A 27,121-nucleotide genomic window follows, 5' to 3' on the forward strand; every position below is an offset into this window, starting at 1 on the left:
TTACAAAAGGTGACAAGTGTTTTTGCCAATCTCAAATGGCTTAGAAATTCATCCATACTACAATCAAGCTCCCTAGGGGAGAAATAAAGATTCAGTACTAGGCACAGGCCAAATTATTTTCACAGCACAGGGTCTCAGTCCTGGCTTCAAGGTTTTAGAAGCCTTCCTATATAAAAGCCAGGTATCATCATCAGGATGCTAATTTCAATTTAGCAAACACAGGAGGTTTTTGTCCTAACTTCCCTTTCTTTACCTGAAAGCTTACACTGAGCCGCTGCATGAGACAAACACTAAACCCTACCTGTCTGGATTAACACTTCTCACACGAAGGTGTTTGAGTCACCCTAATCACCTCGCTTCTGACATCCCACAGGTGCCAACTCAAAGAGAAGCAGAGAGGTCTTGCAAAATGGAGCTGAGGTGCAGTTTGAGGGAGCACTCTCTAAAGTCCTCTAAACTGTAGCCACTACAAACTTCAGACTTTTCCAAAAGAGCGATTGTCTATAAAAGGAGGAGGAATGCTAGGAAGTTTAAGGAGCTGGGAAGGAAAGGAGAAGGTTGTCAATTCTTGAAAGAACATCAGTGTGGGACTGCTTCCAAGCTCTGGCTTGCTCTGGTACTTTTTTTCCTATTTGCCTTTGGAAATGGGCAAAGCGGAGGCCAGATCTCCTATCCTAAGGAAGCTGGCTCAGAGACGCAGACTTTTCTGCTCAGAAATTAGCTAAAGTCAAATTGCACATGTTATGGAATGGATGAACTTTGAAAATATCATGCTAAATGAAAGAAGTCAGACACAGAAGGCCATAACCTGTATGATTTCCTTTATATGAAAAGTCCAGAATAGGCCAATCCATAAAGGCAGAAAGTAGATAAGGAGTTTCAAGGGGGTGCGGGATGAAGGGAATCCAGAGACTGCCAAATGGTACAGAGTTTCTTTGGGGAGTAATAAAAATATTCTGAAATTAGTGATAATGATTACAACTCTGGATGTACTAAAACCCATAGAATTGTACACTTTAAAAGGATGAATTTATGAGTTCTGTTTTGTTTTAATTTTACTTATTTTGAGAGACAGAGCGTGCGAGCAGGGGAGGGGCAGAGAGAGAAGACAATCCCAACCAGGCTCCCAACATAGGGCTTGAACCCACAAAACTGGGAACTCATGACCTAAGCTGAAAACGTCAGATGCTTAAGCGACTGAGCCACCCAGGCACCCCTAAAATTTTTTTTAATGTTTACTTATTTTGAGAGAGAGAGAGAGAGAGAGAGCGAGCGAGCCACAGGGGATAAACAGAGAGAATCCCAAGCAGGCTCCACACTGCCAACACAGAACCCGACACAGGGCTCAAACCCAAGAACCATGAGATCATGACCTGAGACGAAATCAAGAGTCGAGACACTTTAAACGACAGAGCCACCCACACACCCCTGTATGTCTTCTTCAGAGAAATGTCTGTTCATGTCTTCTGCCTATTTTTTTTTACAAAACTAATTTTATTTAAATACTCTCTACCCAACGTGGGGTTTGAACGCACAATCCCAAGATCAAGAGTCCATGCTTTTCCAGCTGAGCCAGCCAGATGCCTTTTCCTGCCTTTTTTTTTTTTTTTTTTTACTGGATTATTTGTTTTTGTGTGTGTTGAGTTGTAGAAGTTCTTTATGTATTTTGGATAAGAACCCTGTATCAGCTATGTCATTTGCAAATATCTTCTCCCATTCAGTAGCTTGTCTTTTAGTTTTGTTGACTGTTTCTTCGGCTGTGTAGCTTTTTATTTTGGTGTAGTAACAATAGTTTATTTTTGCTTTTGTTTTCCTTGCCTCAAGAGATATATCTGGACCCACAATTTCTATTTTAACAACCCATCCAGGTGACTCTGAAATATATTAAGAACCATTGCTCCAGAGTAGGGGTAACATTTTGTGTACAGGGCCAGAGAGCAAATATTTTAATGCTTTGCATGCCACATACATGGGGGTCTCTGTCATATATTCTTGGCTTTTTCTTTTTTTGCCTTTTAAAATATAATTCCCAGGCACACAAAAACAAGTAGCAGGTGGATTTAGGCCCTTGAGCCACGGTTTGCTGCTCTAGAACAAAGCTCCCATTCTGCAGTGTCCAGCAGATTTTTCCTCTGTAATAAGGGAAATAAACAATCACCTCCAGGCATCAGACAGGTTCCCTTATAGTTGTGATAACCTCTTGCATGCCAAGGTCAAAGTGAGACCAGATCCTGCTTTCCATCCAGGCTTTACTAATTCAGTCTGCATACAGTTCATTACACTCTTTCAAGAAATTTATTTGATTCACAGTGATATCCTTTGAACAGTCAGGAAATTCTACTAGATGAAACTCAGACAGACATTGATCCCTCGTAAGCCACAATGGTCTCCTTCCACCCCCACCCCACCCCGAGCCTGAAAAGTCACCTACAGCAGCCAAGATGGGACGGGCAAATGGCTGCACTTTGCTGTGTGTCCTTTAAGGCTCTTTGGTCCTGGTTGGTTACTTCTCAGAGGTATCCAAATAAAACTTATCTTTCCTATTCAGAACACACTAGTCTTTGGTGTTTAACCCAATGGGCTGAGAAGGGAGGCAGCTAGGAAAACATACCCATTAAAATGTGCTGTTAATGCCTACATATATTCTTTTTACTCACAGTTAGTGGACTTATTTTTCAAACACAGAGAAGCAAAATCAGACATGATTTTAGCATTAGGAGATCAAAGTCAGTGTCAATAGACAGGGCTTAAAGCACCATGAAACTTTGCTGCCTCATGAAACGGCCTGACTATCTCAAGTTTAGCAGCACTCCCAAAGATGCTTTCTGACCAGGGGACACTGGGGACGAGAATGAGAAAGAACAGAGAAGAGCCCCACGTTGGCAAAGGCTTCTTCCCCTCCCTTCCTGAGTTGGCTAGAATTGCAAGGGTAAAAAGTTTCCTAGCATGAGACAAGATGAGGAGGAAGAGAAGAGGAGTAAGAGCATCTTTTTGTCCCAGGGGCTCTTCCCCAGTCCTGGCTGGAACTAGAATCCCCAAAGTTTCCTAATTTTTCCAAATGGTCTGAGTATCTCCCTCAGGGGGTCTCAGCTCCTGGTCTCCAGGGGATGGTGGTTAAGGGAGGAACAGATAGAAGACTTGGCTTTTGCTCCCCTTGTTCACTTTTATCCTCTGGAGTCCAATAAGCCTGGGTGAAAACACGAGGCTCCCCACCTCCCAAATCCACCCTGGCCTTCAGGCCCTGTGGGCAGAGGAATGAGGGGACAGGTATACAGAGCAGCTGAGGAGCTGGTGAATATGGGCACAGACTGGTCCTTACTGGGGTGGGGCATTTAGAGGCCCTTATTGAAGTAGACATAAGGCACAAGTTCTCCATACTTGGCTCTGATGGCGTCTTGGAGCTCTGGTTCCAGATAAGAAACTGGCAATTCACTGAGAAGACAGAAGGGGATTATGAGCATGCCAACTGGACAAGCAACAAATTATCGTCAGATAAAGTCCAACTCAAATGCCATCTCTAAGAAGCCCTCACTGATTTTTCCATCAGAATGAATGGCCTCTATACAACATAATATATTGCTTTTACTTCTACTCGGGCCTGACTTCATTCTCCTTGGTGCCAAACTTCCATCTTCTCTGCAAAATTACAAGCACAAGCACTTCTCCTGTGTGCTTGGAACACAGAAGTCTAGCAGACGACACTGAAATATGAATACCACAGCAGGGGAACCTGGTATCTTCTCGGTATATATCCAAGCTGCACTTCGTCTCCTGGAGCTAATCCTCTCCCCTCCCACAATCTGATGCTTTGTTTCCCCTTTCCATCATCCCTTTTCACATCCCTTCCCTGCCAGGACATGCAAGAGAAATAGAGAGGCCCAAGTCATCCACCCCCTAGCAAACACAAGCCAGAATAAGTACCTGTACCTTTGTTCAATTTCAAGGACCAGATCTAGCCAGGGAGGATGTATCTAATAACCTAACCAGCAGGGACAGAAAGTTTCTTGTTGTTCCCCCACTTCCCTCCAAGGCAGTCCTTGCTCCACTGGGAGGAAGCCACTCATGCCTCCACCCCTTGGAGCTCTGTTTTGGTTTACCATTCCCCCTGGGGCTAAGAGGCCCAGAGTTTAGGCTGATAGGCACTTGTCCTCAGACAAAAATGCTGCCCTTCCTGCCCCTCCTTGTCTCCTTCAGGACAGCAGGCAGGTCAGGGAGAGCAGGGACAGGGCATTCAGTAAAACAAAGCGAGGAACGAAGAGCTGTTACCATTTCTGTGGGAAGAGTCCACAGGCCACTGGCACCATGAAGATGAGGCTGGAAGAAAGGAGAAACAAAGTGTCAGGGGAATCTCCCCACAGGCCTACTCACATCCTATCTCTGAGTCCCCCAAAGGAAGGAGGAGATGCCCACTCACCCAGCCTGCCCTCCCCACCACCCCATGGCTCCTCTCCCTGCAACTCTTCTCTTGGTCTCTCAGTGCCAGGATATTCATTCTGGGATGGGATGGAATCAGCCTCCCTCCACCTCCCACATCCACCTGTTGTCCAAGCAGATGAAGATAACGAAGGCACTGGGAGTATAACTAGCAGCCCTAAAGACCACAAGCACTGAGCAGTGAGGGTTATGACACCTGAGGTCCTGCCCCCCATAGCCATGAACACCTGGGCTGGTGGAGACCAGAACAGGGCAGCTTCTCAAACTTCACTGTGCGTGCAAGTAACTCATGAGGATTGTTAAAAAGCGATGCTGACTCAGGAGGTCTGGGGAAGGGCTTAAGAGCATTTCTAAGGTTCTCAGATGTTTCAGCTCCAGGGTCTTGTCTTACAGGACTTGGGAATCTAACAGACCAAGGTTCATATCCCAGCTTTGCTACTTCCTCGCTGTGTCATATTGGGCGAGTTACCCCTGAGCCAGCAGGGGGAAGACAAGGATACCTACTCTGCAGGGCCACCGTGGGGATTAAATGAAAAGTGCACATGTGGCACTCAGCTCGTGGTAACCACTCACTCAGTGGTGTCTCAGTAAGCAGGGTCACCTCGGAGACTACCGAGGATCCGACCACAACTCCGGCAATTATGGGCTACAGAGCCTTGGGTGAGTGTCTCCATCTCTCTGAGCCCTGGTTTCTTCATTTGTAAAAGGAGATGACGGCCCTATCTATACTTCTAGGGCAGAGGAGATTCAGCGAAATTATAGATGTGAACCATGAGCACAGCAGGGACACACAGGAAACACTCAATACGTGTTGGTTATTCCTGTTATTGTCATTAGCCCCATGGCCTTGTAAAGTGTGACTGACACTAGGACACAGCCAGTCAAGGGCAGGCACCGAAGCACGCCGCCATGGCTTGTGTTTTATTTACTTACTTACTTACTTATTTATTTATTTATTTATTTTTGAGAGAGAATGAGCACGAGAGCGCGCACATGTGCACAAGCAGGGGAGGGGCAGAGAAAGAGGGACACACACAGAATCCGAGCTGTCAGTGCAGAGCCCAGCGCTGGGCTTGAACTCAGGAACTGTGAGATCATAACCTAGCCAAAGCCAACACACTTAACCCACTGAGCCACCCAGGCAGTCCATTTACTTATTTTTCAAATGTTTGTGTATTTGGGGGGCGGGAGGGAGAGAGTGTGAGCGGGCTAGGACCAGAGAGAGAGGGATTAAGAAAGAATCCCAAGCAGGCTGTGCCGTAATCACAGAGCACAACACAGGGCTCGATCTCACGAACCAGGAAATCATGACCTGAGTCAAAATCAAGAGACAGATGCTTAACCGACAGAGCCACCCAGGCGCCTATGGTGTTTTCCTTTTGTGCGAGGTTGGGACACGTGACAGCCACAGGCTGTCCCATCACTGTTATGTCTCAGCAGGTCTGTGTATTTACTTAATTGATTTATACTGAGATATAGTTGGCATAGAACACGGTGTCCATGTAAGGTGTAGAGCATGTTGACTTGATACAGTGAGACATTGCAATACGTTTACCACCTCGGCATTAGCGGACACCTCTATCACTGTCACAGAATTATCATTTCTTTTTTGTAGTGGGACTGGATTGTGGTTTTCCTCTCTTCTCCAGTCTGAAGGTCAGAGGAGGCCCCGGACAGGAGGGCACCCAAGCACTCCGCTCTCCATGCGGATGTGTGCATAGAGCCTAGCCAGCCTGATGCCTTCAAGAAAGACGGGGCCAGAGCTCTCTGTGTGGCCCACATACAGAGCTCAGGCACTATGGAAGTCAGGTAAAAGAGAGCACGTTCTCCAGCATGGGTGACACAAGAAGACAGTGCTTGGGTGACCCAGCTGCCACAGAACCCACAACGAGAAAACGCATTACTCACAAGCACCCCGACAGCAGAACTTGCAACGGGGCATGCAGGACCTTGACTTTCTGGACAAAAAAACAAATAAAAAGAAAGATCCACATAAGATTTACAGATCTTAATGTGAACCCCACGCCTGCCCTACCCCTGCTCAGTCAGCCAGAAACCCACAGGCATGAAACGCCTAGCATGAAGGAGGGAGAACGGGGTTCCTCTTGCTCTCTACGGACAAGGCCAAGCAACCAGCTATGGCATCTAAAGCGGGCAGCCAGCGGGGACTGGTATGGGCCCTCCCTGAAGGAGATAAGGCCAGCAGCTAGAGGGAAGGACGAGGATCAGGTGCTCCTAAGTATGGCTGGGGGGCTCTGGGCAGAGAAGATACAAAAGGGAACCCCACTCACCTTCATGAAACGCAGCTTCTCCAGCCTTTCCATGATGACTGGCAGCAAGACTGCAAGAGACCAGGGAGAATCTCGGGGGGAAGGCCATAAGACTCTCTCCAAGACCCCTTCCCAAAGTCAGGTGATTCCCTCCACCTCCCCTGACGTTCCTGAAAATACTTCAAGACTGTGTAGGTGCAGCCACCCCCAAGCTGTCCCCTAAGTCCTAGGAGAAGGGTGCTTCCCAAACTTCTCCACTTGCACACCTGTGACAGGACATGTACCGTAGGCCCCAAGCGTCCTTCTCAAAACTTAAATCTTTGAAGGCTCACGCAAACAAATCTCCTATCCTACTCTGTAACATGCCTCTGCTAAAAGCAAAACCAGGGCAAGGGATTTATTTTCTTTACCACTGTCTTCCTGGCACCCCACACTGTGCCCAGCACATTGAAGGTACTTAAGGAATATCTGTGGAATGAAAAGAACTTTCTTCCCCACATCTCTGACTGACTGATGTTCTGGAAACTACAGTGTGGTCTCCCGTGGGCTTCTGCACTCCAGCACTATGTAGGAGTAAGGTATACAGCATGTGGATCTGGTAGATTTATACAATGTAATATGGTCCCCAGCATAGCCTCAGTTGCAATTTCTACCACATCACAGAATTATCATTTGTTTTTTGAGAAGCATGGCTATAGAAGCTGGGGCCCCACCTCCCACCCAAAAGCTGAGTGTGGTTGAGGCCTCCATCACGTGTTCCAGGGTCCCCCAGGACAGGAGGACTTCTTTATCTTACTCATGCCAGGGGCTGCCATGGTGATCCGAGAAATGACCACTTGGGTGATGCCTATGGCCGCAGCTCTCTGAGGGCAGAAAAGAGCAAGTTGTCAGGCATGACCTCATCCAGTATCCGTGGGCTGCACCAGCAGGCTGGGTCAAGGGTCAGGATCAGGTCTGAGTTGGTAAAGGGGAAGGGATGGATCTGTCAGGGGCTGCATCCTCACCCAACCCTCTCTCACCTAGCTAGACTTTTATGGCTTCAGGACCAGAAATGATGGAGAAAGGACATGACAAGCTTGTTCTGAACAAGAAATGTACGGAAATCAAGGGGAAGGAGGACGGAGTCAGGGGGACCCTGCAACAGAACCCGGGCCAGCTCTGACCACTAACAACAAAACAGGGTATAAGAGAATTCCCTCCTCCCACTCCAAAGGGATGCCTCTGCTCACCCGGGAATGACCAATCTCATTGTGATTTCCGTCCTTCACGCAGATGCCCTGGATGAGTTCCCTAAACACAGACAGGAGCTGCTGAACGTGGGAAGGGTATGCTGGAAGCTTGCCAGCAACGTGACACAGCAGGTAACCAAGGCCAGCACACTCCAGCTCCAGGAAGCCACCTCCTACAGTCTGGCCCTTTGATCTTCCTTCTGTATTCCAGTGAGCGACATCTTGGAAGTGATCTAGGGCAGTGGCTAAGAGAGCTAGGCTGGGGCTCAGACTGCCTAGGTTGGATCCTGAAAATGCTGAGTAAGTCTTTGATCTTGAGCAGGTTCCCAAATCCTTCTAAAGACTCAGTTATCCTCATCTGCAAAATGGGGATAATCATGGCACTCGCTTCATAGGAATGGTGAGGATTAAATGGGACCAATGCCTGCAAAGTACTTAATCCGGCGCCTGACAGAGTGACTGCTCCATAAATAGTGGCTGCACTGGCTATTATTCTCTGGCCAGTTCTCGACAGCACTCGACCCCAGACCAGATAGGTGGCTGGGGCTCATTCATTTGTTGGGAAGGAGCACCTGGATAGAGGAGGGAAAGAGAGGAACAATGTGTATGCATGACTCTTCCCATCGTGGACTCTTTCCACAAGCGCTATTGTGCTGAATTCCCGCTTGCTAGCAGTCCCAAGAAAACAGGGCTATTGGAGACTGGTGATGGTGATGAAGGCCGTGACGGTAACAGCAGCAATAATTGCTAACACTTAGGTAGCACTTGATCCCTTCCAAGAGCTACTGTGAGTGCTTTATGTATATTACATCATTAAGTTTTACAACAGAGGAACATCTATGCTTTCTCGAGTCAGAAAACAAGAACTACAAGACACACGGATTTCTCCTTTAACCTTTCCTGCTGCGAAGCTTAGAGCCCGGTGCCTGGAAAACATCTGTCTACTCCTCTGGCTTCTTTCAAAGCTTCTTGGCTCTGTTCTATCTTTGGACACCTCGCTTTGCTACATTTCGTTCTGTAAGCCATGCCCAGGGCTTTGGAGGTGGGCAGAGATCACAACTTAAATTGCAGTTGCAGTTGAAAGGACACGATCTCGTACAAACCTCCAGAGTCTACCCTACCCCTGCCCTCATCCCACACGATCCAAAAAATGACTCCCACAACATTCAACACAGACTAAACCTAAGTCACCTGCCACTCCTGTGGCCATCACTGTTGGAGCAGCCCGGCAGCCCTCCCCACACCCATCTCAGCCCCCAAAGCCACCCACTGCCTTGGTTTCCTGCCCTGGCCCCACTAACCTTAGGGTTTGTAGGGAGGCAAAGGGAGCCCCATACTCACTGCTGTCGCATCATTGGGATGTTGACACAGTTAGCAGCAGCCACAGCGGCAAAGGGCACCCAGCGGCCCACCAGGGGTGGAGCTCTCTGTTGGGGGAAAGGAACAATAAGGACTATAAACCAAGAAATGAGACCTTGCTTCTGCCACTCATCCAGACATTTGGTCTAGGAACCCAAATTCCCTCAAAGACCCAAGAAAGACCAACCTGGGGATAGCTCGGCTACCTCTCCCACTAGTTGGCTTTGCTCTGGGCCATACCCCACTCACCCAGACAAGGGTAGTGCCAGGCCTGGGCAAAATTTTCCCTAGGACTTTGCTGCCCCCTAGTGGCCACCATGCCCACAGCCGCCCCAGACCGTACCTTTGTCAACATGTTCATGCCCACAGCAGTGGCCACCGCGGTGGTTGTGGCTGTGATGTAGGAAAGGGCCATCTGCCTAGTGGAGGAAAGACACGCTTGGGAGTGGGGAGCCCTGCTGGCTGAGGGCAAGACCAAGACTTCATTGAGAAAGTCTGGACACGAGGCTTCATGCCTGAGAAGCTCATGTGAACTATCCCCCATCCTGTCTTATGACATGCCCCCCCTAAACACACACAACGCTCCAGCCCCCTGGGCCACCTTCACTACTTTAAGCAAAGAGCAAACTCATTTCTGCTTCAGAACCCTTGCATGCTGTCACTCCCTATATGGGGAATTCTTCTGTCGGCTCCACGTTGCTAAATCCTTATCCTTCAGAAATCCGCAGAAATATGGTCTCCACAGAAAACACTTCCCCCAACCAGCCCATCTACACAGATGCCCCTCTGCTGTTTGTTACCTTGTCACCTGTTTATTTCCTTAATGGCAGCAGTTACAATCTAAGATTATCGTGCTTGCTTCCTTACAAGTCCTTAAATTCCATAAGAACAGGGACCTTAGAACCATGCCTGGCACTTAACACCTACCCCAGAAATATTTGAGAATGAATGAATGAATGAACTTTGAACTAGTCTAGGAAGATACTCTCCTAGTCAGCCTCAGAAAATACTTGCAAACCGTAAAAAGAGGGACTTGGTCACCTGCCCAGAATAAGCCCCGCCTGAGAAGATAGCCTAAGAACCCTTTAGAAGGGCTGTTCCCCTCACGAGGACAGCTACCTGCTCCTGACCCACGTGGACAGCCTGGGGTTCAAGTCTCCTACCTGACCGATGTAGGGGAAGCTGCATTCCTGTTGGTATAGTTGACTAAGGCATTGAAGGACTGGTTCACCCACTGCCAGAAGATCACAGCCGGCATCGTCCTACCATAAGGAAGGCCCAGAGACGCAGAGGGGAGTCAATGCAAGGCTTGGTGTACAACCCAGATCATCTGCTGTTCCCCCAACTTCCCATGCTGTTTCATGCACCTGGGCTTTTGCACAGGCTGGTCCCTCTGCCTGGAACACACACACACACACACACACACACACACACACACACACCCCTTTCATACATGGCTAAATCTTGCTTTGTTGAGACATCACTTCTTCAAAACCTTCCTGACCCTTCCCCGGCCCTTCCTGGAACAATGAGTCATTCTATGCTCCCCGTTCTCACAACCCCATGCTCTCCCCACAACCTACCTATTAGCAAGCTGACCTATAACTGTTTACTTGTTGGTTTCCTCAACAAAACTGGAGAAGCTCTTTAAGGACAGGGGCTAAAGTTTTTATATGCCTAACACCTGGCCCAAGGCCTGGCTCGGGCCCAGCCCAAGGCCTGGCTGGACAAATGGATGCATGGGGGAGAAGGGGCAGAAAGAAGAGGGGAAAGGAGAGGAGTAAAATATCCAGCAGCTACAGAGAAAGTTTATTCTCACCTATAGGTCTTCCTAATTTTGGGGGTGGGGAGGAGGGGTGGGGGGGGTCAACTTCCTATATTTTTTACTGGGACATTACGTTATAAAAATACGTTAATATTTCATTGTTGAATAAGTACTTTCTAAAGAGGGAAGTAGGATGGCTGATTCGTTGAGAGTTCTAGAGAGGCACCCGTATTTCCTGGCTGTGTGTGGACTTGGACAAGTTACGTCACCTCTCTAGAACCTCCGTTCTTCATCTATACAGCACCTCTCTGTAGGGCTGATGAGAAGATTAAGTGAGGTAACATACGCAAAGAATTTCACACAGTGCCTGGTATTTGGTAAGGGGTCAATAAAGATGGCTGTGATTGTCATCATAATATGGCTCCCTGCCTAGCAGATCCAAGTGGCCACACTGCCCACCACCTTGCTCCCAGGTTCCACCTGTAGAACTGGAGCATGAAGCCCGTGATGATCATGCCACCAGGGACCTGGAAGGACATCCGCCCGATGACATTCATCTTGTCCCCGGTGTCAGGATGGAAGGCTGAGTCGTACAGCTTCTTGGCATACAGCAGCTGCTCCACTTGGGTGCCTGGGGGCACAACACCCATCCTGCCACCCAAGGATAATGGACACAGTTACCTCCCAGGCCCCTTGCCCCAGGTCATCCTGCTCCCCCCTTCCTGAGAGCTCTGCCTATTCCCATATCTTTAGTTTCCACCTTCTCCACAGGGATCCATCAGTGTTGCCCTAGTGCCTCCAGCCCCCTCCCCCCTAGCTGCTCACCTGCTCTTCTCCACCATCACCTTGGCCCAGTCCAGCTCCCGCTCTGGTACCAGGACAGTGCGAGGGTCTGTGATATTGAAGAAGTGCTTCACCCGCCCCAGGAAAGTGCACTGGTCCCAACGGGGAGCATCAATGTTAAAGCCAGACAGATCAGCCTCCATCTTGTTCACACACAAAACTGGGGACTTAAGGAACAGAGAGGGGAAATGAGGATTGTCCCCCAAATTACAGTCTGCCCCGGAGGCCCTGAACACCTCCCGCAGTTGTAGAATGCCTGCTTTCACCCACCACTAGCATCGTTTGAGTAAGTTTGGGCAGGCCCCAGTGAATGGTCCCAGACTGAGAAACTGACACTAGTATGTGTTTCCTGAGTGCCTGCTGGTAGCCAGCCCTGTGCTTGACCGTACTGTGGGAGACACTGGAAAAAAGGGCAACACCGTGCCTATCCTTGGGGAGCTGAGTGTTACTGGGGAACAAGAGCCCACCCATGGAACAGGATATAATATATATGCAACAGTACGTACAGGAGATGAGAGAAAGCAGAGATGGGGGAGCAAAGTAAGAAAAGGGGGCTTCCCAGAAGAGCTGGAATGTGCACCCCAGAAGACAGATTGATCTGGGGTGCCTGGGTGGCTCAGATGGTTAAGCATCCGACTTCGGCTCAGGTCATGATCTTGTGGTTCGTGAGTTTGAGCTCCGCGTAGGGCTCTGTGCTGACGGCTCAGAGCCTGGAGCCTGCTTTGGATTCTGTGTCTCCCTCTCTCTCTGCCCTCACCTGCTGGTGCTCTGTCTCTTTCTCTCTCTCAAAAATAAATAAAAGCATTAAAATTTTAAAGAAGAAGAAGAAGATAGATTGATCTGAAAGAGGCCGAAAGCATGGATCACATTCAAGGTAGAAACAATTACAGACAAAGGTGAAAATGAGCATGTGGCATGATCACTCTCATCACTTCTGTGTACGTGTGTGGTGCATGCTGGTCCTGTGAGAGGTCTCAGGCCATGGCTCTGACTGAGGTAATGCACCTGCCCTCAAGGAGTTACAGAATGGGACGTAAAAGACAAGTAAAGCCACAAGGACAGCAGTGTGAACAATGCTGTGGACGCTGAGGGCAATGGAAAACCAGAGAAGAGGCATCTAAAATTGAGACGACCTTATCTCCCAGTTTTCCTGGGATTATTGTCCTGAGGCAATTGTTAATAGCATCCCCTTCCACTCTCAAAAGTGTCCTGTTTGGGGTAGTAAATTATACGATCCCTTTATCTAAAATGGACAAGGGATAGGGCGCCTGTGTGGCTCAGTCGGTTAAGGTCCAACTCTTGGGTTTCCACTCAGGTCACGATCTCGTGGTTCTTGAGTTCAAGCTCCACATCAGGCTCTGCACTGACATTTCAGAGCCTGCTTGGGATTCTCTCTCTTTCCCTCTCTCTGCCTCTCCCCCACTTGCACTATCTCTCTCTCAAAATGAATAAATAAACTTTAAAACACAAATAAAACAGATGAGGGATTCTGAACATGCTTTGTGAAAACAAGAAATAATGTTTTGAAGGATGGGTAGAAGATAGATAGAGGAGAGGTGTCCCAGGCAAAAAGAACAGCCAGCGTTGACCGCACACAGGGCATGTGGGGACCAGATGATATTTATCACAGCTAACACTTACTGAACTTTGACTCTACGCTAGACACTTTGCTTGGTGCTTACATGCATTTTCTGAATTTATCTTCACAATAACCCTATAAAATAAATACCCTTTAATCTAACCCCATGGTAAGGATGAGAAAACTAGGGCACAGATAAGCAACTTTACCAAGTCACACAAGTATTAGCCAGTGGCAGAGCCAGGATTTTAACTCAGCCTGATTTACTTTAGAACTCTGCTTCGGATTCTGTGTCTCCCTCTCTCCCTGCCCCTCCCTGACTTGCGCGCACGCATACGCCCTCTCTCTCTTTCTCAAAAATAAAAATTTAAAAAACATTAAAATTGTTTTAAAAAAAAGGAATTTAAATAACTATGACTGATACGCTAAGGGCTCCAATGGGAAAGTGGACAACATGCAAAGAACAGATGGACAATGTAAGCAAAGGAATGGAAACTCTAAGAAAGAATCAAAAGGAAATGTTACAAATCAGAATCTAAAGCAGGCTCCAGGCTCCAAACTGTCAGCACAGAGTCCAAAGCAGGGCTTGAACTCACGAATCACGAGATCATGATCTGAACCAAAGTCAGATGCTTAACTGATTGAGCCACCCAGGCACCCCACCTTTTTATTTTTAAAAGATTTTGTGATCTCCACACCCAACGTGGGGCTCAAACTCACAACCCTGAGATCAAGAGTTGCATGGTCTACCAACGAAGCAAGCCAAGCACCCCATTTAATATGGTGAGTGTCAAACTCCTTTATTTTTAACATATACTTTTTAATTTATGTATTTATTTTGAGAAAGAGAGCATATGGGAGGGGCAGAGAGAAAAAGAACCCCAAGCATGCTCTGTGCTGTCAGTGCGGAACCTGACGCAGAGCTCAAACTCACGAACCATGAGATCATGACCTGAGTCAAAATCAAGAATTGGATGCTTAACCAACTGAGCGAAGGGGCCCCTGCCCCTCTTTTTTTTTTAAAAAGTAGGCTCCATGCCCAAAGTGGGGTTTGAACTCATGACTGGGAGATTGAGAGTCACATGCTCTACTGACTGTACTAGCCAGGCACCCCTGAGAATTCCTTTCATAAGCTCATTGGTACCTTGGACATGGCCAAGGAAAGAATCAGTGAGCTTAAATATGTGTCAGTAGAAAACTCCCCAACTGAAAAGTAGAGAAAAAGTAAAATGAAAAAACCAGAATAGAAAATCCAAGGACCCTGGGGCAATTACATAAGGTGTAACATACATGTAATGGGAATGCAGAAGATGAAGAGGGGAGGAAACAGAAGAAATATCTGCAGCAATAATGACTGAGAATTTTCCAAAATGAATAACAGACATCAAACCACAAGTCCAAGAGGCTCAGAACACCGAGAAGGATAACTACCAAAAAATCTACACCTAAGGGTGCTTGGCTGGCTCAGTCAATGGAGCATATGACTCTTGATTTCGGGGTGGTGGGTTCAAGCCCCACATTGGGTGTAGATTACTTAGAAATAAATCTTTTTAAAAAATCTAGGGGCACCTGGGTGGCTCAGTCAGTTAAGCATCTGACTCTTAGTTTCCGCTCCGGTCATGATCTTGAGGTTTCTGAGTTAAAGCCCTGTGTTGGGCTCTGTGCTGACAGTGCAGAGCCTGCTTGGGACTCTCTCTCTCTCTCTCTCTCTCTCTCTCTCTCTCTCCTTTCTCTGCCCCTCCCCCACTTGCATGCTCTGTCTCTCTCAAAATAAATAAATAAACTTTAAAAAAAAAAAAAGAGGGGCACCTGGGTAGCTCAGTCAGTTGAGTGTCTGACTTCAGCTCAGATCATGATCTCACAGTTCATGAGTTCGAGCCCCACGTTGGGCTCTGTGTTGACAGCTCAGAGCCTGGAGCCTGCTTCAGATTCTGTGCGTCCCCGTCTCTCAGCCCCTCCCCTGCTCATGCTCACGCTCTGTCTGTCTGTCTCTCAATAATAAATAAACGTTAAAAAAAATAAGATTAAAAAAAAAATCTTAAAAAAAAAAATCTAGGTGAGCCTGGGTGGCTCAGTCACTTAGGCGTCTGACTCTGGATTTCAGCTTAGGTCATGAACTCGAAGTTCGCAGAGTTTGAGCCCTACATCAGCCTCTGCACTGAAAGCACAGAGCATGCTTGGGACTCTCTCTCTCTCTCTCTCTCTCTGTCCTTCCCCCTTATCTCTCTCTCCCTCCCTCTCAAAAATAAATAAACTTTGAAGAAAAAAAAAAAAACTACACCTAGATAGGAATACAAACTGTTATAGCCACTATGGAAAACAGTATGGAAGTTCCTCAAAAAATTAAAAATAGAATTACCATATGACCCAGAAATTCCACTACTGGGTATTTACCCAGAGAATATGGAAACACTAATTTGAGAAGATATGTGCACCCCTATGTTTATTACAGCATTATTCACAATAGCCAAATTACGGAAGCAGCCCAAGTATCCATGGATAGATGAATGGATAAAAAAAAAAGATGTGGTATATGTGTACAATGGAATATTACTCAGCCATAAAAAAAAAAATGAAATCTTGACATTTGCAACTACATGGATGGACCTACAGAGTATTATGCTAAGTGAAATAAGTCGGAGAAAAACAAATACCATATGTCTCCACTTATATGTGGAATTTAAAAACAAAACAAATGAACAAAGAAAAAAGATAACAAAAAAACAGACTCTTAACTATAGAGAACAAACTGATGGTTACCAGAGCAGAGGTGGGTGGAAGAATGGATGGAACAGGTAAGTGGATTAAGAGTACACTTACCATGGGGCACCTGCGTGGCTCAGTTGGTTAAGTGGCTGACTCTTGATTTCGGCTTAGGTCACGATCTCACAGTCATGAGTTCAAGCCCCTAATTGGGCTTTGCACTCACAGTGTGGAGCCTGCTTCAGATCCTCTGTCTCCCTCTTTCTGCCTCTACCCTGCTCATGCTCACTCACTCTCTCTCTCCCAAAAATAAACATTAAAAAAAGTACACTTATGATGAGTACTGAGTAATATACAGAACTAAATAAATTACTACATTGTACACCTGAAACTAATATAACACTACATGTTAACTATACTCGGATTAAAATTAAAAAAAAAAAAAAACTACACCTAGTCACATCATATTTCAAATTGCAGAAAATCAAGACAAAGTCAAGGAAGAAGTCTGAGGTAGGGAAAAGAAAACACCTTACCTACAGAAGAACAAAGAACTATATTGGATTTCTCCTCAGGTACCATGCAAGCAAGGAAAGTAGAGTGAAATATTTAAAGCACTGAAAGAAAAAAAACCCCACCAACCTGGAATTCTACACCAGCAAAATTATCCTTTAAAGTGAAGGAGAAATATGGGCTTTCCCAGAAAACAAAATTGAGGGAATTTATCACCAATAGACCTGCCTTGCGAGATATGAGAAGTTCTTCAGAGAGAAAAAAAAATGACACAAGTCATAAATTCAGACCTACATAAAGGAGTGTCAGAAGGAATAAATGAAGGCAAAATAAATTTTTTTCTTTTTTTTTTGTTTTAAGTAATATCTACACCCGATGTGGGGCTCAAACTTATAACCCTGCGATCCAGAGTCACATGCTCTACCAGCTAAGCCAGCCAGGCACCCCTTTATTTTTCTTATTCTACTTGTTAACAGTAAACAGATAACAGTTTGTTCAAAATAAGAGCAGCAACAATGTATTCGATGATTACAGCTTATGGATACTCCACATGAATAACAGCAGTGCTGTAACAGAAGGGAGTAGCTAGGAATACTTGCATAAATTACTGGCACTACGCTCGAGGCGGTTTAGTGTTATTTGAAAGTGGACTTGGATTAGCTGTAAATGTACGTGGCAAACTCTAGGGAACCACTAACATTTTTTTTTCAAAGGAAGTAAAATTGATATGCTAAGACAGGAAAGAAAATGACGTTATATAAAAAAGCTAAGGCTTGTAGGGCACCGGGCTGGCTCAGTTGGTAGAATGTGTGACTCTTGATTCTCAAGGTTGTGAGTTCAAGCCCCACATTGGGTGTAGAGATGACCTAAAAATAAAATCTTTTTAAAGTTTATTTATTTATTTTAAGGGAGAGAGATAAAGAAAGGGAGAGAGAGCATGAGCGAGGGAGAGGCAGAGAGAGAGGGAGAGACAGAATCCCAAGCAGGCTCCACACCATCAGCACGGAGCCCAATGCGGGGCTCCAACCCATGAATTGTTGAGATCATGACCTGAGCCGAGATCAAGAGTAGGATGCTTAACGTGCTGAGCCATCCAGGCATCCCAAAAATAAAATATTTTCTTTTTTTAAAAACAGCTTTTGAGGGGCGCCTGGGTGGCGCAGTCGGTTAAGCGTCCGACTTCAGCCAGGTCACGATCTCGCGGTGCGTGAGTTCGAGCCCCGCGTCAGGCTCTGGGCTGATGGCTCAGAGCCTGGAGCCTGTTTCCGATTCTGTGTCTCCCTCTCTCTCTGCCCCTCCCCCGTTCATGCTCTGTCTCTCTCTGTCCCAAAAAAAATAAATGTTGAAAAAAAAAATTTTAATAAAAACAGCTTTTGAATTTTTGCCTGAGAAATTTCAGGAAGCCATTACAAGATTTTAAGCAGAGTGACAAGATCAGATGTGTCATTTAGAAAGATAACCCTGTTCCCCACCTGTGTTCTGTCTCTCTCTGTCTCTCAAAAATAAATAAATGTTAAAAACAAAATTAGGGGTGCCTGGGTGGCTCAGTCGGTTAAGCATCCGACTTTAGCTCAGGTCATGATCTCACGGTTCACGGGCTCAAGCCCCGCATCAGGTTCTGCGCTGACAGCTCGGAGCCTGGACCCTGCTTTGGATTCTGTGTCTCCTTCTCTCTCTGCCCCTCCCCTGCTTGTGCGCTCTCAAAAATAAATAAATGTTAAAAGAAAAGAAAGAAAACTCTGGGCAATGACATGAAAATAAACTCAGTGTGGTAGGACTTCACAGGATACAAAGAGACCAGCTGGAAGGGAACTTCAATGATCCAGGCAAGAAGACGTGGAGCTCATATGAAACCAGATGCACAGGAACAGAGAGGAGGGACCAAAAGGACAGAAACTTTTAAAGCAGCAGAAGCTTGGGATTTGCTGAATGACTGGCTACAGGAGAAAGTCTATTAGTCAGGGTTCGAGCACAGGTGCAGAATCAATAGGATACATATATCCTTTATATATACTCACCTAATATTGATAAATATATAAAAATGGATTTAGTATGAGGAATTAGCAAACTGGCTTATGTAATTGTGGGAATTCTGCTAGGCAAGCCTGAAGCCAGCAGCTGCAAGCAGTTACCAAGGGATGATCCTGGGAGGGAAGGAGAGCAATGGAGGCCCAGCTATGGCTGCAGTTTGTGACCCCAGGGGATGCCTAGCCCTCTTTTAAAGGGATTCCATCTGATTAAATCAGGCCACCCAGGATAATCTCCCTTTAGATTAACTCAAAGCTAACCAATTAGGACTTTAATTACATTTGCAAAATCCCTTCACCACAGCACCCAAATTCATGTTTGATCGAATTACTGGGAGGTGTGTGCGCTACAAAATAGCTGTTTCTCCCTCCCCGCTCACTCTAAACTGGAAGCATACCAGAGAGGGGGACTGGGGGGTGGGGGGTGGGGAGGGTGTTTGACCTAGATAAATTGACACATCACAAATATCCAGAGTGATATACAGGATTTCTGACTTGGACCATAATGTGACGAGACAAAGAATATAGAAAAACAGTCTTTAAGAGAAAACAGGGAGAGGCGCCTGGGTGGCTCAGTCCGTTAAGCAACCGACGTCAGCTCAGGTCATGATCTCACAGCTCGTGGGTTCGAGCCCCGCGTCAGGCTCTGTGCTGACAGCCTGGAGCCTGCTTTGGATTCCATGTCTCCCTCTCTCTCTGCCCCTCCCCTGCTCATGCTCTGTCTCAAAAATAAATAAAAACATTAAAAAAAAATTCTTTTTTTTTAAAAGACAAAACAGGTAGTTGGATTTTCCATGTGATGAGTTCCAAGTACCACGAGACTTTCTTAAATGCAGTAGGCTGCCACCTGTCTCAGGTCCCTTACAAATGCCATTCCCTGTCCAGAATACTCTTCCTTCCCCTCTTCACTAACACCTACCCATCCTTTTTTTTTTTTTTTTTAAAGGAATAATTTTCAGATTTAACTCTCTATCTTCTACGACTAGGTCTTTTATTTTTCCTTGAAAAACACACCTTGGGGCGCCTGGGTGGCTCAGTCGGTTAAGTGTCCGACTTCAGCTCAGGTCATGATCTCACAGTTTGTGAGTTAGAGCCCCACATTGGACTCCACGCTGACCGTGCAGAGCCTGCTTGGGATTCTCTCTCTCCCTCTCTCTGCCTCTGCCCCTGTCCCTCCCTCCCTCTCTCTCAAAATAAATAAACTTACAAAAAAAAGAAAAACATCACCTTAACTGAGGATTTTCTATATATGTCACATAACAAGTTCACAGGCACAGTTTGAGCAAGATTTAAAGTCATCTCGAGTTATACATTCACCAAACTCCAAAAGCACTCACAAAATTAAGCAAACAAAGCCAGTATTGACAGTATTAGGGAAAGGAAACATATTGCTGATGGAAGCCATAGGACTAGTTAAAAATAAATGTTTTATGTTAAGTAGAGGTAAAACAAAAGAAGAATTCTACCCAAGACTCCCACCCCAGTAAAGACCCATGCACCCCTATAGCTTCCAGGGAAGGCACAGCAGAGCCAGCTCAGAATAAATAGCAGCCTGAAAAGCAGGTGTATTAGCACATAACTTCAAGGGTCCACCCTCTCCCTCAAAAAGTAGCCTTTTGCTCTCCAGGACAGTCCAGAGTTACTTCCAAGGAAGCACCTACTCATCCTTTAGATCTTGGCTTAAACCTTTCCTCAGGGAATCCTTTGAAGGACCCTTGCCACTTCTATCCTGGCAACTAGATGAGGTGTTCTGTGTAAGCCCTCTTGGCTCTGTGCTCTTTCTTCAGAGCCATACCAGTTTGCCTTAACACTCTGTGGTTTCAGTGTTAAAAATTTTTTTAAGTTTATTTATTTGGGGGGGGGGGGCAGAAAGAGAGGAGAGGGAGAGGGAGAAGGAGAGGGAGAGGGAGAAGGAGAGGGAGAGGGAGAAGGAGAGGGAGAGGGAGAAGGAGAGGGAGAGGGAGAAGGAGAGGGAGAGGGAGAGGGAGAGAGAGAGACAGAGAGAGAGAGACACAGAGAGAGAGAGAGAGAGACAGACAGACAGACAGACAGAGAAAGAGAATCCCAAGCAGGCTCTGGGCTATCAGTGCAGAGCCGGACTTGGGGCATGGGGCTCCAACTCCCTAACCGTGAGATCATGACCTGAGCCAAAATCAAGAGTCAGACACTTAACCAAATGAGCCACCCAGGCGTCCCTCTGTGTTATTAATTAATGCCTACCTTCCCCTCTAGGCCATAAGCTCCTTGGAGCCAGGGATTATGTCCATTTTGCTCACTCTGCTACCCTAGCGCCTAGTTCAAGAATTCAAGTAAATGCTGAATAAAAGGTCAAGTTTCTGGGGCGCCTGGGTGGCGCAGTCAGTTAAGCATCCGACTTCAGCCAGGTCACGATCTCGCGGTCCGTGAGTTCGGGCCCCGCGTCGGGCTCTGGGCTGATGGCTCGGAGCCTGGAGCCTGTTTCCGATTCTGTGTCTCCCTCTCTCTCTGCCCCTCCCCCGTTCATGCTCTGTCTCTCTCTGTCCCAAAAATAAATAAACGTTGAAAAAAAAAAAATTAAAAAAAAAAAAAAAAGGTCAAGTTTCTCAGCAACTGGGTATTAAGGCTTAAAAGAAAGTACGGAGGTCTGAATTAGCAGTAAAACAATGAGAGGCGCCTGGATGGCTCAGTCAGTTAAGTGTCCAACTCCAGCTCAGGTCATGATCTCACAGCTCGTGAGTTCAAGCCCCGAGTTGGGCTCTGTGCTGACAGCTCAGGGCCTGGGGCCTGCTCCAGATTCTGTGTCTCCCTCTCTCTTTGCCCCTCCCCTGCTCATGCTCTGTCTCTCCGTCTGTCTGTCTCTCTCTCTCTCTGTCTCAAAAATAAATAAACATTAAAAAAAAAAAAAAAAGTAAAGTGATGAGTTAGCAGCATCGAGGCAGTTTAAGATGAAGTTTTCCAGTGAGAATGCACAGAACAGGAAGGATAAAGTGCTGAGGACATGCCCTGAAAACCACTACATTTAAGAGGCAAGCCAAAAAAAGGAAGCCCAAATAGATGAGAAAGAACATCCAGAGAGGTAGGAGGCCCGAGGAGCCAACAAATGCAATAAAGGGAGAGATGGCCAATGTTTAGATTTTTTTGTTGGGGTGGGAGAGACTTCACCAAGTTGACATGCTGGGGGTGAGTCGTTTCCTGGAAGAAAGGAGCCAGGAGAGAAGGGGAGACCTAACATGGAGTTTCCATGGTACCCTCACCTGGCCCTGAGGCCACCACTCACCTCTGGAGAAGTGAGAAGCCAGCCAGACAGTGTCCACTTCCAGACTCCTACCTCTCTCACTCCGCCACAAAGCCCAAGGGAAAGTTCTGGGCTTTGCCCTCTGTGGAAAGGCTGACTTGGCCTCCTGCAGGTTGGTTCAAAGACCAAAGGTATTTCATGCAGTCAGAACTGAACCCAGGAATGCTAGAGAGGCAAGAGTTTACTTTCCCTGACCCTACAGGGGGCTAAAAGGAGTGGCCAGCAGATCACACACTGCCTTGGCCTACAGAGCCCCGTGCTGCAGCCCCACTCCCCTGCTGGAGACAGCCCAAAAGAACAACATGCTACGCTTCCTTCTTCACACCACACACACACACACAGCCTGTCCTAGGACATCTCTCTCCATCCTCAACCCAACACTGGAAAGTCCTCTGCCTTTCATAACGGAAGTACTTCTATCATGAAGGGGTAATCATTTGCTATTATTCAAGAAAATTTGCCCTCATTACTGACGTCAGAATAGGAGTTGCTCAGCCCCTGTATTACACAAAACGTAAGGAAAAAAAAATGCACACACACCTAAATTCTATGTCTAAAACACTTCCCCCGGGGCACGTGGGTGGCTCAGTCAGTTAAGCATCCGACTCTTGATTTCAGCTCAGGTCATGATCTCACAGTTCATGGGATCAAGCCCTGCATCAGGCTCTGCAATGATAGCGTGGGAGCCTGCTTGGGATTCTCTCTCCCTCTCAAAAAAGAATAAACATTAAAAAATAATAATAAATAAAACATTTCCCAAACATCTGCTGCCTGCCCCCCAATGGGCACAGGTCCAGGACTCCTTCAGGGCATACTCAAACCCTTCTGTCATATACTCTCACAGCATCCTATCTTCATTTGCAATATGCTTGGCTTTGTAATCATCACTTTCTTATCATGTACAGTAATTTGTGTAAAGTTAGCCTCCCCTGGCAGATTGTAAGGTTCATATGTAGCTCTCGTGGGACCTCTAAAAATATTTACTGCCTGCCTGAAATGCATTTCAGCTTATTCCCGGGCTCTCTAGGCATCAAGGACATCACTCTTTCAAGTCAAACTCAGAACCCGTCTTGGTTACAGAATTAAGAGCAGGCTTTCTGTCACAAAGCTGCTGATGGCCTACCCCTCCTACATGGAGGGGGTACATGGTCCCTAGGTTTGCTCTAACGGTTATTCTCCCTCTTCCTACATGAGCTGCATCTAGTATTCCCTAAAGAAGTCATAATCATGTCCAGGGTGGCCCCAATTCTTTTTTTTTTTTTTTAACGTTTATTTATTTTTGAGACAGAGAGAGACAGAGCATGAACGGGGGAGGGGCAGACAGAGAGGGAGACACAGAACCGGAAGCAGGCTCCGGGCTCTGAGCCATCAGCCCAGAGCCCGACGCGGGGCTCGAACTCACAGACCGCGAGATCGTGACCTGAGCTGAAGTCGGACGCTTAACCGACTGAGCCACCCAGGCGCCCCCAGGGTGGCCCCAATTCTGAAGGAATATGGTTCTACTACTGGGAACAAGGGGGGAACTGGAAATCAAACAGGTGACTGACTGATAAGTCCCTTTCCTTTGAGGATTGGAGAATGTCACAGCTCAAATACGTAAGGGATCCAAGGTCTCAAATTACAGAAGAGGAAACTGATGCTTAGAAAGGTTCCCATCAATTGAATCAGCAGGGTGAACATCCGTGGTACACACAGCCTACACTAACCACAGCAATAGTGGTCAACAGCTTCCATCCTGTTCATTCATCCAATTATCTGACAATAGCTAGGCCCTACTTTCCCAAGGTCACAAGGCTTAGGGTCAGTTAGATTGGTCCTCTCCATACTACAGGGAAAGGGAGAGGGGAGAGGGGAGAGGGGAGAGGGGAGAGGGGAGAGGGGAGAGGGGAGAGGGGAGAGGGGAGAGGGGAGAGGGGAGAGGGGAGAGGGAGAGGGAGAGGGAGAGGAAGGAAGGGAGAAAGAAGGAAGGAGAGAGAGAAAAAAAGAGAGAAAAGAGGAAAAATGAAACAACCTATTACCTCTCCTGAAGTAATGCTCATCCTTCTTATAGAGACTTGATTTTCAGGGTGCCTGTCTGGCTCAGTTGGTAGAGCATGTGACTCTTGATGTTGGGTTCCTGAGCTCAAGCCCCACGTTACAGATACAGCTTACGTTAAAAAAAAAAAAAAAAAAAAAAAAAAAAAAAGAGTTGATTTTCTCTGGCAAACATATCACAGCTCAGAGAACAGGCTTCCAAACTCCCTCTAGATATCTTCTTGCAAGTGGAGAAAGGACTCAAGATTGCCTGTTTGTATCCCACGTAGGAAGAAAAACAAAACATCATCACTGGTACTTGCATCAGCAGAAGATCAAGGCAGCCAAAGACTCAAGATCAAACACAAAGACCACTTGAGATGGGGGGGGGGGGGGGGGGCATGGTGCCAAGGCTGCCTAGAGAAAGTTGGAAGAATGAGGCTAATAATTACACAAGCAAGCCCAGGTACACTGCTGTGACCCCAAGGAGACCATGATGTTAGACACCAGACAATTCAGAAAGAGAAGTCTGCCCTGACTTTTTCACAAAAGAAACAACAGGCTAGAGATGGGTAGATGGTAGGAGTGCAGGTTCTGAATTAGCCATTCATCTTGCACCTATTTAATCAAGGTTCTGAACTGAGTTTTCTCTCCAAGGATCTGAAGCAAGTATGCAGCCAGCAGACGTTTAAAAACACACTTTAGTTGAATGCATAAACAGCTAAGGACCATTCAGGGGAAATCTGCCTTCATTCCAGTGATCTTAACTAGACTGGAAAGCCTGCTTATAGGAAGAGGGGCAAAGCCCAAAAACCTAGATGGAACAATAATAGCTAAGACCTATGTAGCACTTCCTATGTGCCAGGCAGTATTTTATGTACTTGATACATAATAATTCACATAATCCTCACAAGAAACCAGTGAGGGAGGCAAGAGGTACACACACGACTGCAAACGTCCAGGTTTGTCATTAGTCGCAACACTTTATCAACTCAAAAAAAGTTCTGGGTTCACATCACAAATATAAGTCGTTCTTTTCCACCTGCCTGTACAATACAATAGTGTTAAAGTCATTTCCTCAAAGAGTCAGAACTGAGTTCAAGTCCCGACTCTATATAGCTTAAAACAACCAATTTCTAGGGCCGTGAGAATGAAATGAAATCTTATGTGAAAAGCATTCCACTAGGAAGGATGTAATTTCCATGAAGGCAGATTTCGTCCCCTGCTGTGTCGCGAGAGTCTAGAACAGGACCTGGTACATATGAGATTAATTCCTCTTTCTGACGTCAGCATGGGGAAGGGGTAGGAGGTAGCACCTCTCAACCCACCCAGAATCCCTTTCGCTCTTGCTTGCCTGTAAGTGCAGGCCCGTTTTTTGCCTCCTCCAGGACTGCAAACGGTGTACCGCCTGGTCCAACACTGCTTAGCAAAACCTGGCCATTCCAAAACGCCTTTCTTTCACCCCTGCTGCCATCGGCTCACCTCAGCGTTCAGGGCCAATCCCCAGGCTGTCTCTTGCCCTCCGACAGGCAGCCTCCCACCACCGGGACTCCTCCATCCTGGACCCTAACACAGGTGTGGAGAAAGATGCATATCCCATAATGCCCCCACCCCTCAGCTATGGAGCTGGGGTCCACAGGGAGAGGCCCCTGAGCAGCCCCAAGCTACTATTCGCGCCACGTGGCTTCGGCAGGTGGAATCCCAGCTTCGGCAGTAGCCCCTCCCGAGCAGTCAGGACAGAAATCCAAGCTCCCTCCCGGGATGTTGGGTCTAAAGGAAGGTGTGGTAGGCGGCCTCCTCCCAAGACCCCTTACCTGGCCCCGAAAAGAATGCACTGAGACAACTGCCAACAGAAGAACCCTGCGTTAGAAGCCTGGCCAGTACTAACCTGCTGCCCAGGCCCGGAACCGCCCCTCATCCCGCCCCCGCCCCTCTCCTTTCCGACCAATCACAGGCCGGGCAGCGCCCACTAGCCACGTGGACAAGCTTTAACCATTCCCCGGGTCTCCATCAGCCGGCCGCTGCCTCCCGTGGACCCAGCAGCCCGCCTGCGCAGTGGGCGGGCACTTTGGCACGCTTGCGCACTTTAGGGAAAGCGGAGCTGGACCACGCCCCGTACGACTGCTTTGCTCCTCCGCTGTGCGTGCGAGGGACGTCGGGGGCGGTGCCGCAGCAGTTGCCCCTGGTAACGGGGGAGGCCGGAGGAGGAGGAGGAGGAGGAGGCGGAGGAGGAGGGATTCGGCGGGAGGATGGTGAGTGTGGGGGCCCGGGCCCCTCCAGAGCTGACCGGTCACCCCTCTCCTGTCCTCAGGCCCAGGTCGGGGCACTACGTTTAAAGCCAAGGAGGGAACGGGACGGCGCTCAGCCTGCTTTCTGGGTCCTGGATTGGTTTCGGGGGGCAGCGGGGAGCCCCGACGGTGGGCCCTTGGAAGGAGACCTGGGCCTGGGGAGGAAGGCGAGGTTTGTAGCGGGTCTGAAGCTAAGGGACGGGGCTGGAAGGGTGTGTGGCTATGCCGGTACAGAGCCGGGTTTCCATCCTTACTAAGGAGATGAGGGCGGATCCGAGTAACTGCGGATAGCAGCCTCCGCAAGCAGGCTTCGATCTTCCTAGGGATTCGACTTGCGCGCGCCTCTGGGTCCGCCGGGGCCCAGCCAGAAGCCGGGAGAAGGGCCAGAGCTACTGCCTTTGAGGTCGCCCTGGCGGTACCAGGAGAGATGGTAGCCTAGCTCTCCTCTTCCTCGAGATGTGAGGGCCTCTGGGGGGAGGGGTGTAAATCCCAGGACACAAAGAGGTACCGCTTGGTAGGGATGCCTGGTGGATTTTACGTGGTCCTGGTGGCTGCGTGGCGGGCGCACTTCTGCAGGAACGAGTTATTTACTTGCTGAGGGTTCCGTAAAGGCTATTTGTTGGTGATGACCGATTTTCCTGTGAATTCTTAATCCATATTGATGGAGGCAAATTTGCTGCCCGGTCCTTAGTATTTCATTTCAAACCTGTTGCAACGTTTTTCATATGACCACACCAGAACCAAAGATCTTAGTCTCATCTTGGGATCCCCAAACTAAAAAGAATGGGAAATTAAAACTGGAGTGGGTGTCAATTGGCTTTTCC

General features: G+C 47.5%; 2 protein-coding genes across 12 annotated transcripts in view; one reads left to right on the top strand and one right to left on the bottom strand.

Moving 5' to 3' along the window:
- Positions 1–2,272: 2,272 nt before the first annotated feature.
- Positions 2,273–27,121, bottom strand: part of SFXN2 (sideroflexin 2) — a 60,612-nt gene continuing 35,763 nt past the window's right edge. The window contains exons 1-15 of one of the 11 annotated variants that reach the window (XM_030334610.1): positions 25,824–25,886; positions 25,492–25,575; positions 24,015–24,142; positions 21,979–22,102; positions 11,883–12,067; positions 11,538–11,708; positions 10,456–10,554; positions 9,636–9,711; positions 9,275–9,360; positions 7,934–7,994; positions 7,501–7,567; positions 6,726–6,775; positions 6,343–6,392; positions 4,267–4,314; positions 2,273–3,432 (exon numbers count right to left, since the gene is read on the bottom strand). In XM_030334610.1, coding sequence (XP_030190470.1) covers positions 3,333–3,432; positions 4,267–4,314; positions 6,343–6,392; positions 6,726–6,775; positions 7,501–7,567; positions 7,934–7,994; positions 9,275–9,360; positions 9,636–9,711; positions 10,456–10,554; positions 11,538–11,708; positions 11,883–12,043 — 969 coding nt within the window. In that variant the 5' untranslated portion in view covers positions 12,044–12,067; positions 21,979–22,102; positions 24,015–24,142; positions 25,492–25,575; positions 25,824–25,886 and the 3' untranslated portion in view covers positions 2,273–3,332. Of the gene's footprint in view, positions 3,433–4,266; positions 4,315–6,342; positions 6,393–6,725; positions 6,776–7,500; positions 7,568–7,933; positions 7,995–9,274; positions 9,361–9,635; positions 9,712–10,455; positions 10,555–11,537; positions 11,709–11,882; positions 12,068–16,299; positions 16,338–21,978; positions 22,619–24,014; positions 24,143–25,491; positions 25,576–25,823; positions 25,919–27,121 lie in introns of those variants that run through there. The other 10 variants (XM_030334607.1, XM_030334606.1, XM_030334616.1 and 7 more) reach the window with 10 other exon arrangements.
- Positions 26,197–27,121, top strand: part of ARL3 (ADP ribosylation factor like GTPase 3) — a 38,342-nt gene continuing 37,417 nt past the window's right edge. The window contains exon 1 of the mRNA XM_030334617.1: positions 26,197–26,261. Coding sequence (XP_030190477.1) covers positions 26,259–26,261 — 3 coding nt within the window. The 5' untranslated portion in view covers positions 26,197–26,258. The remainder of the gene's footprint in view (positions 26,262–27,121) is intronic.

Source organism: Lynx canadensis, chromosome D2 (assembly GCF_007474595.2).
Source record: "Lynx canadensis isolate LIC74 chromosome D2, mLynCan4.pri.v2, whole genome shotgun sequence".
In the NCBI taxonomy this organism is placed as follows: Eukaryota; Metazoa; Chordata; class Mammalia; order Carnivora; family Felidae; genus Lynx; species Lynx canadensis.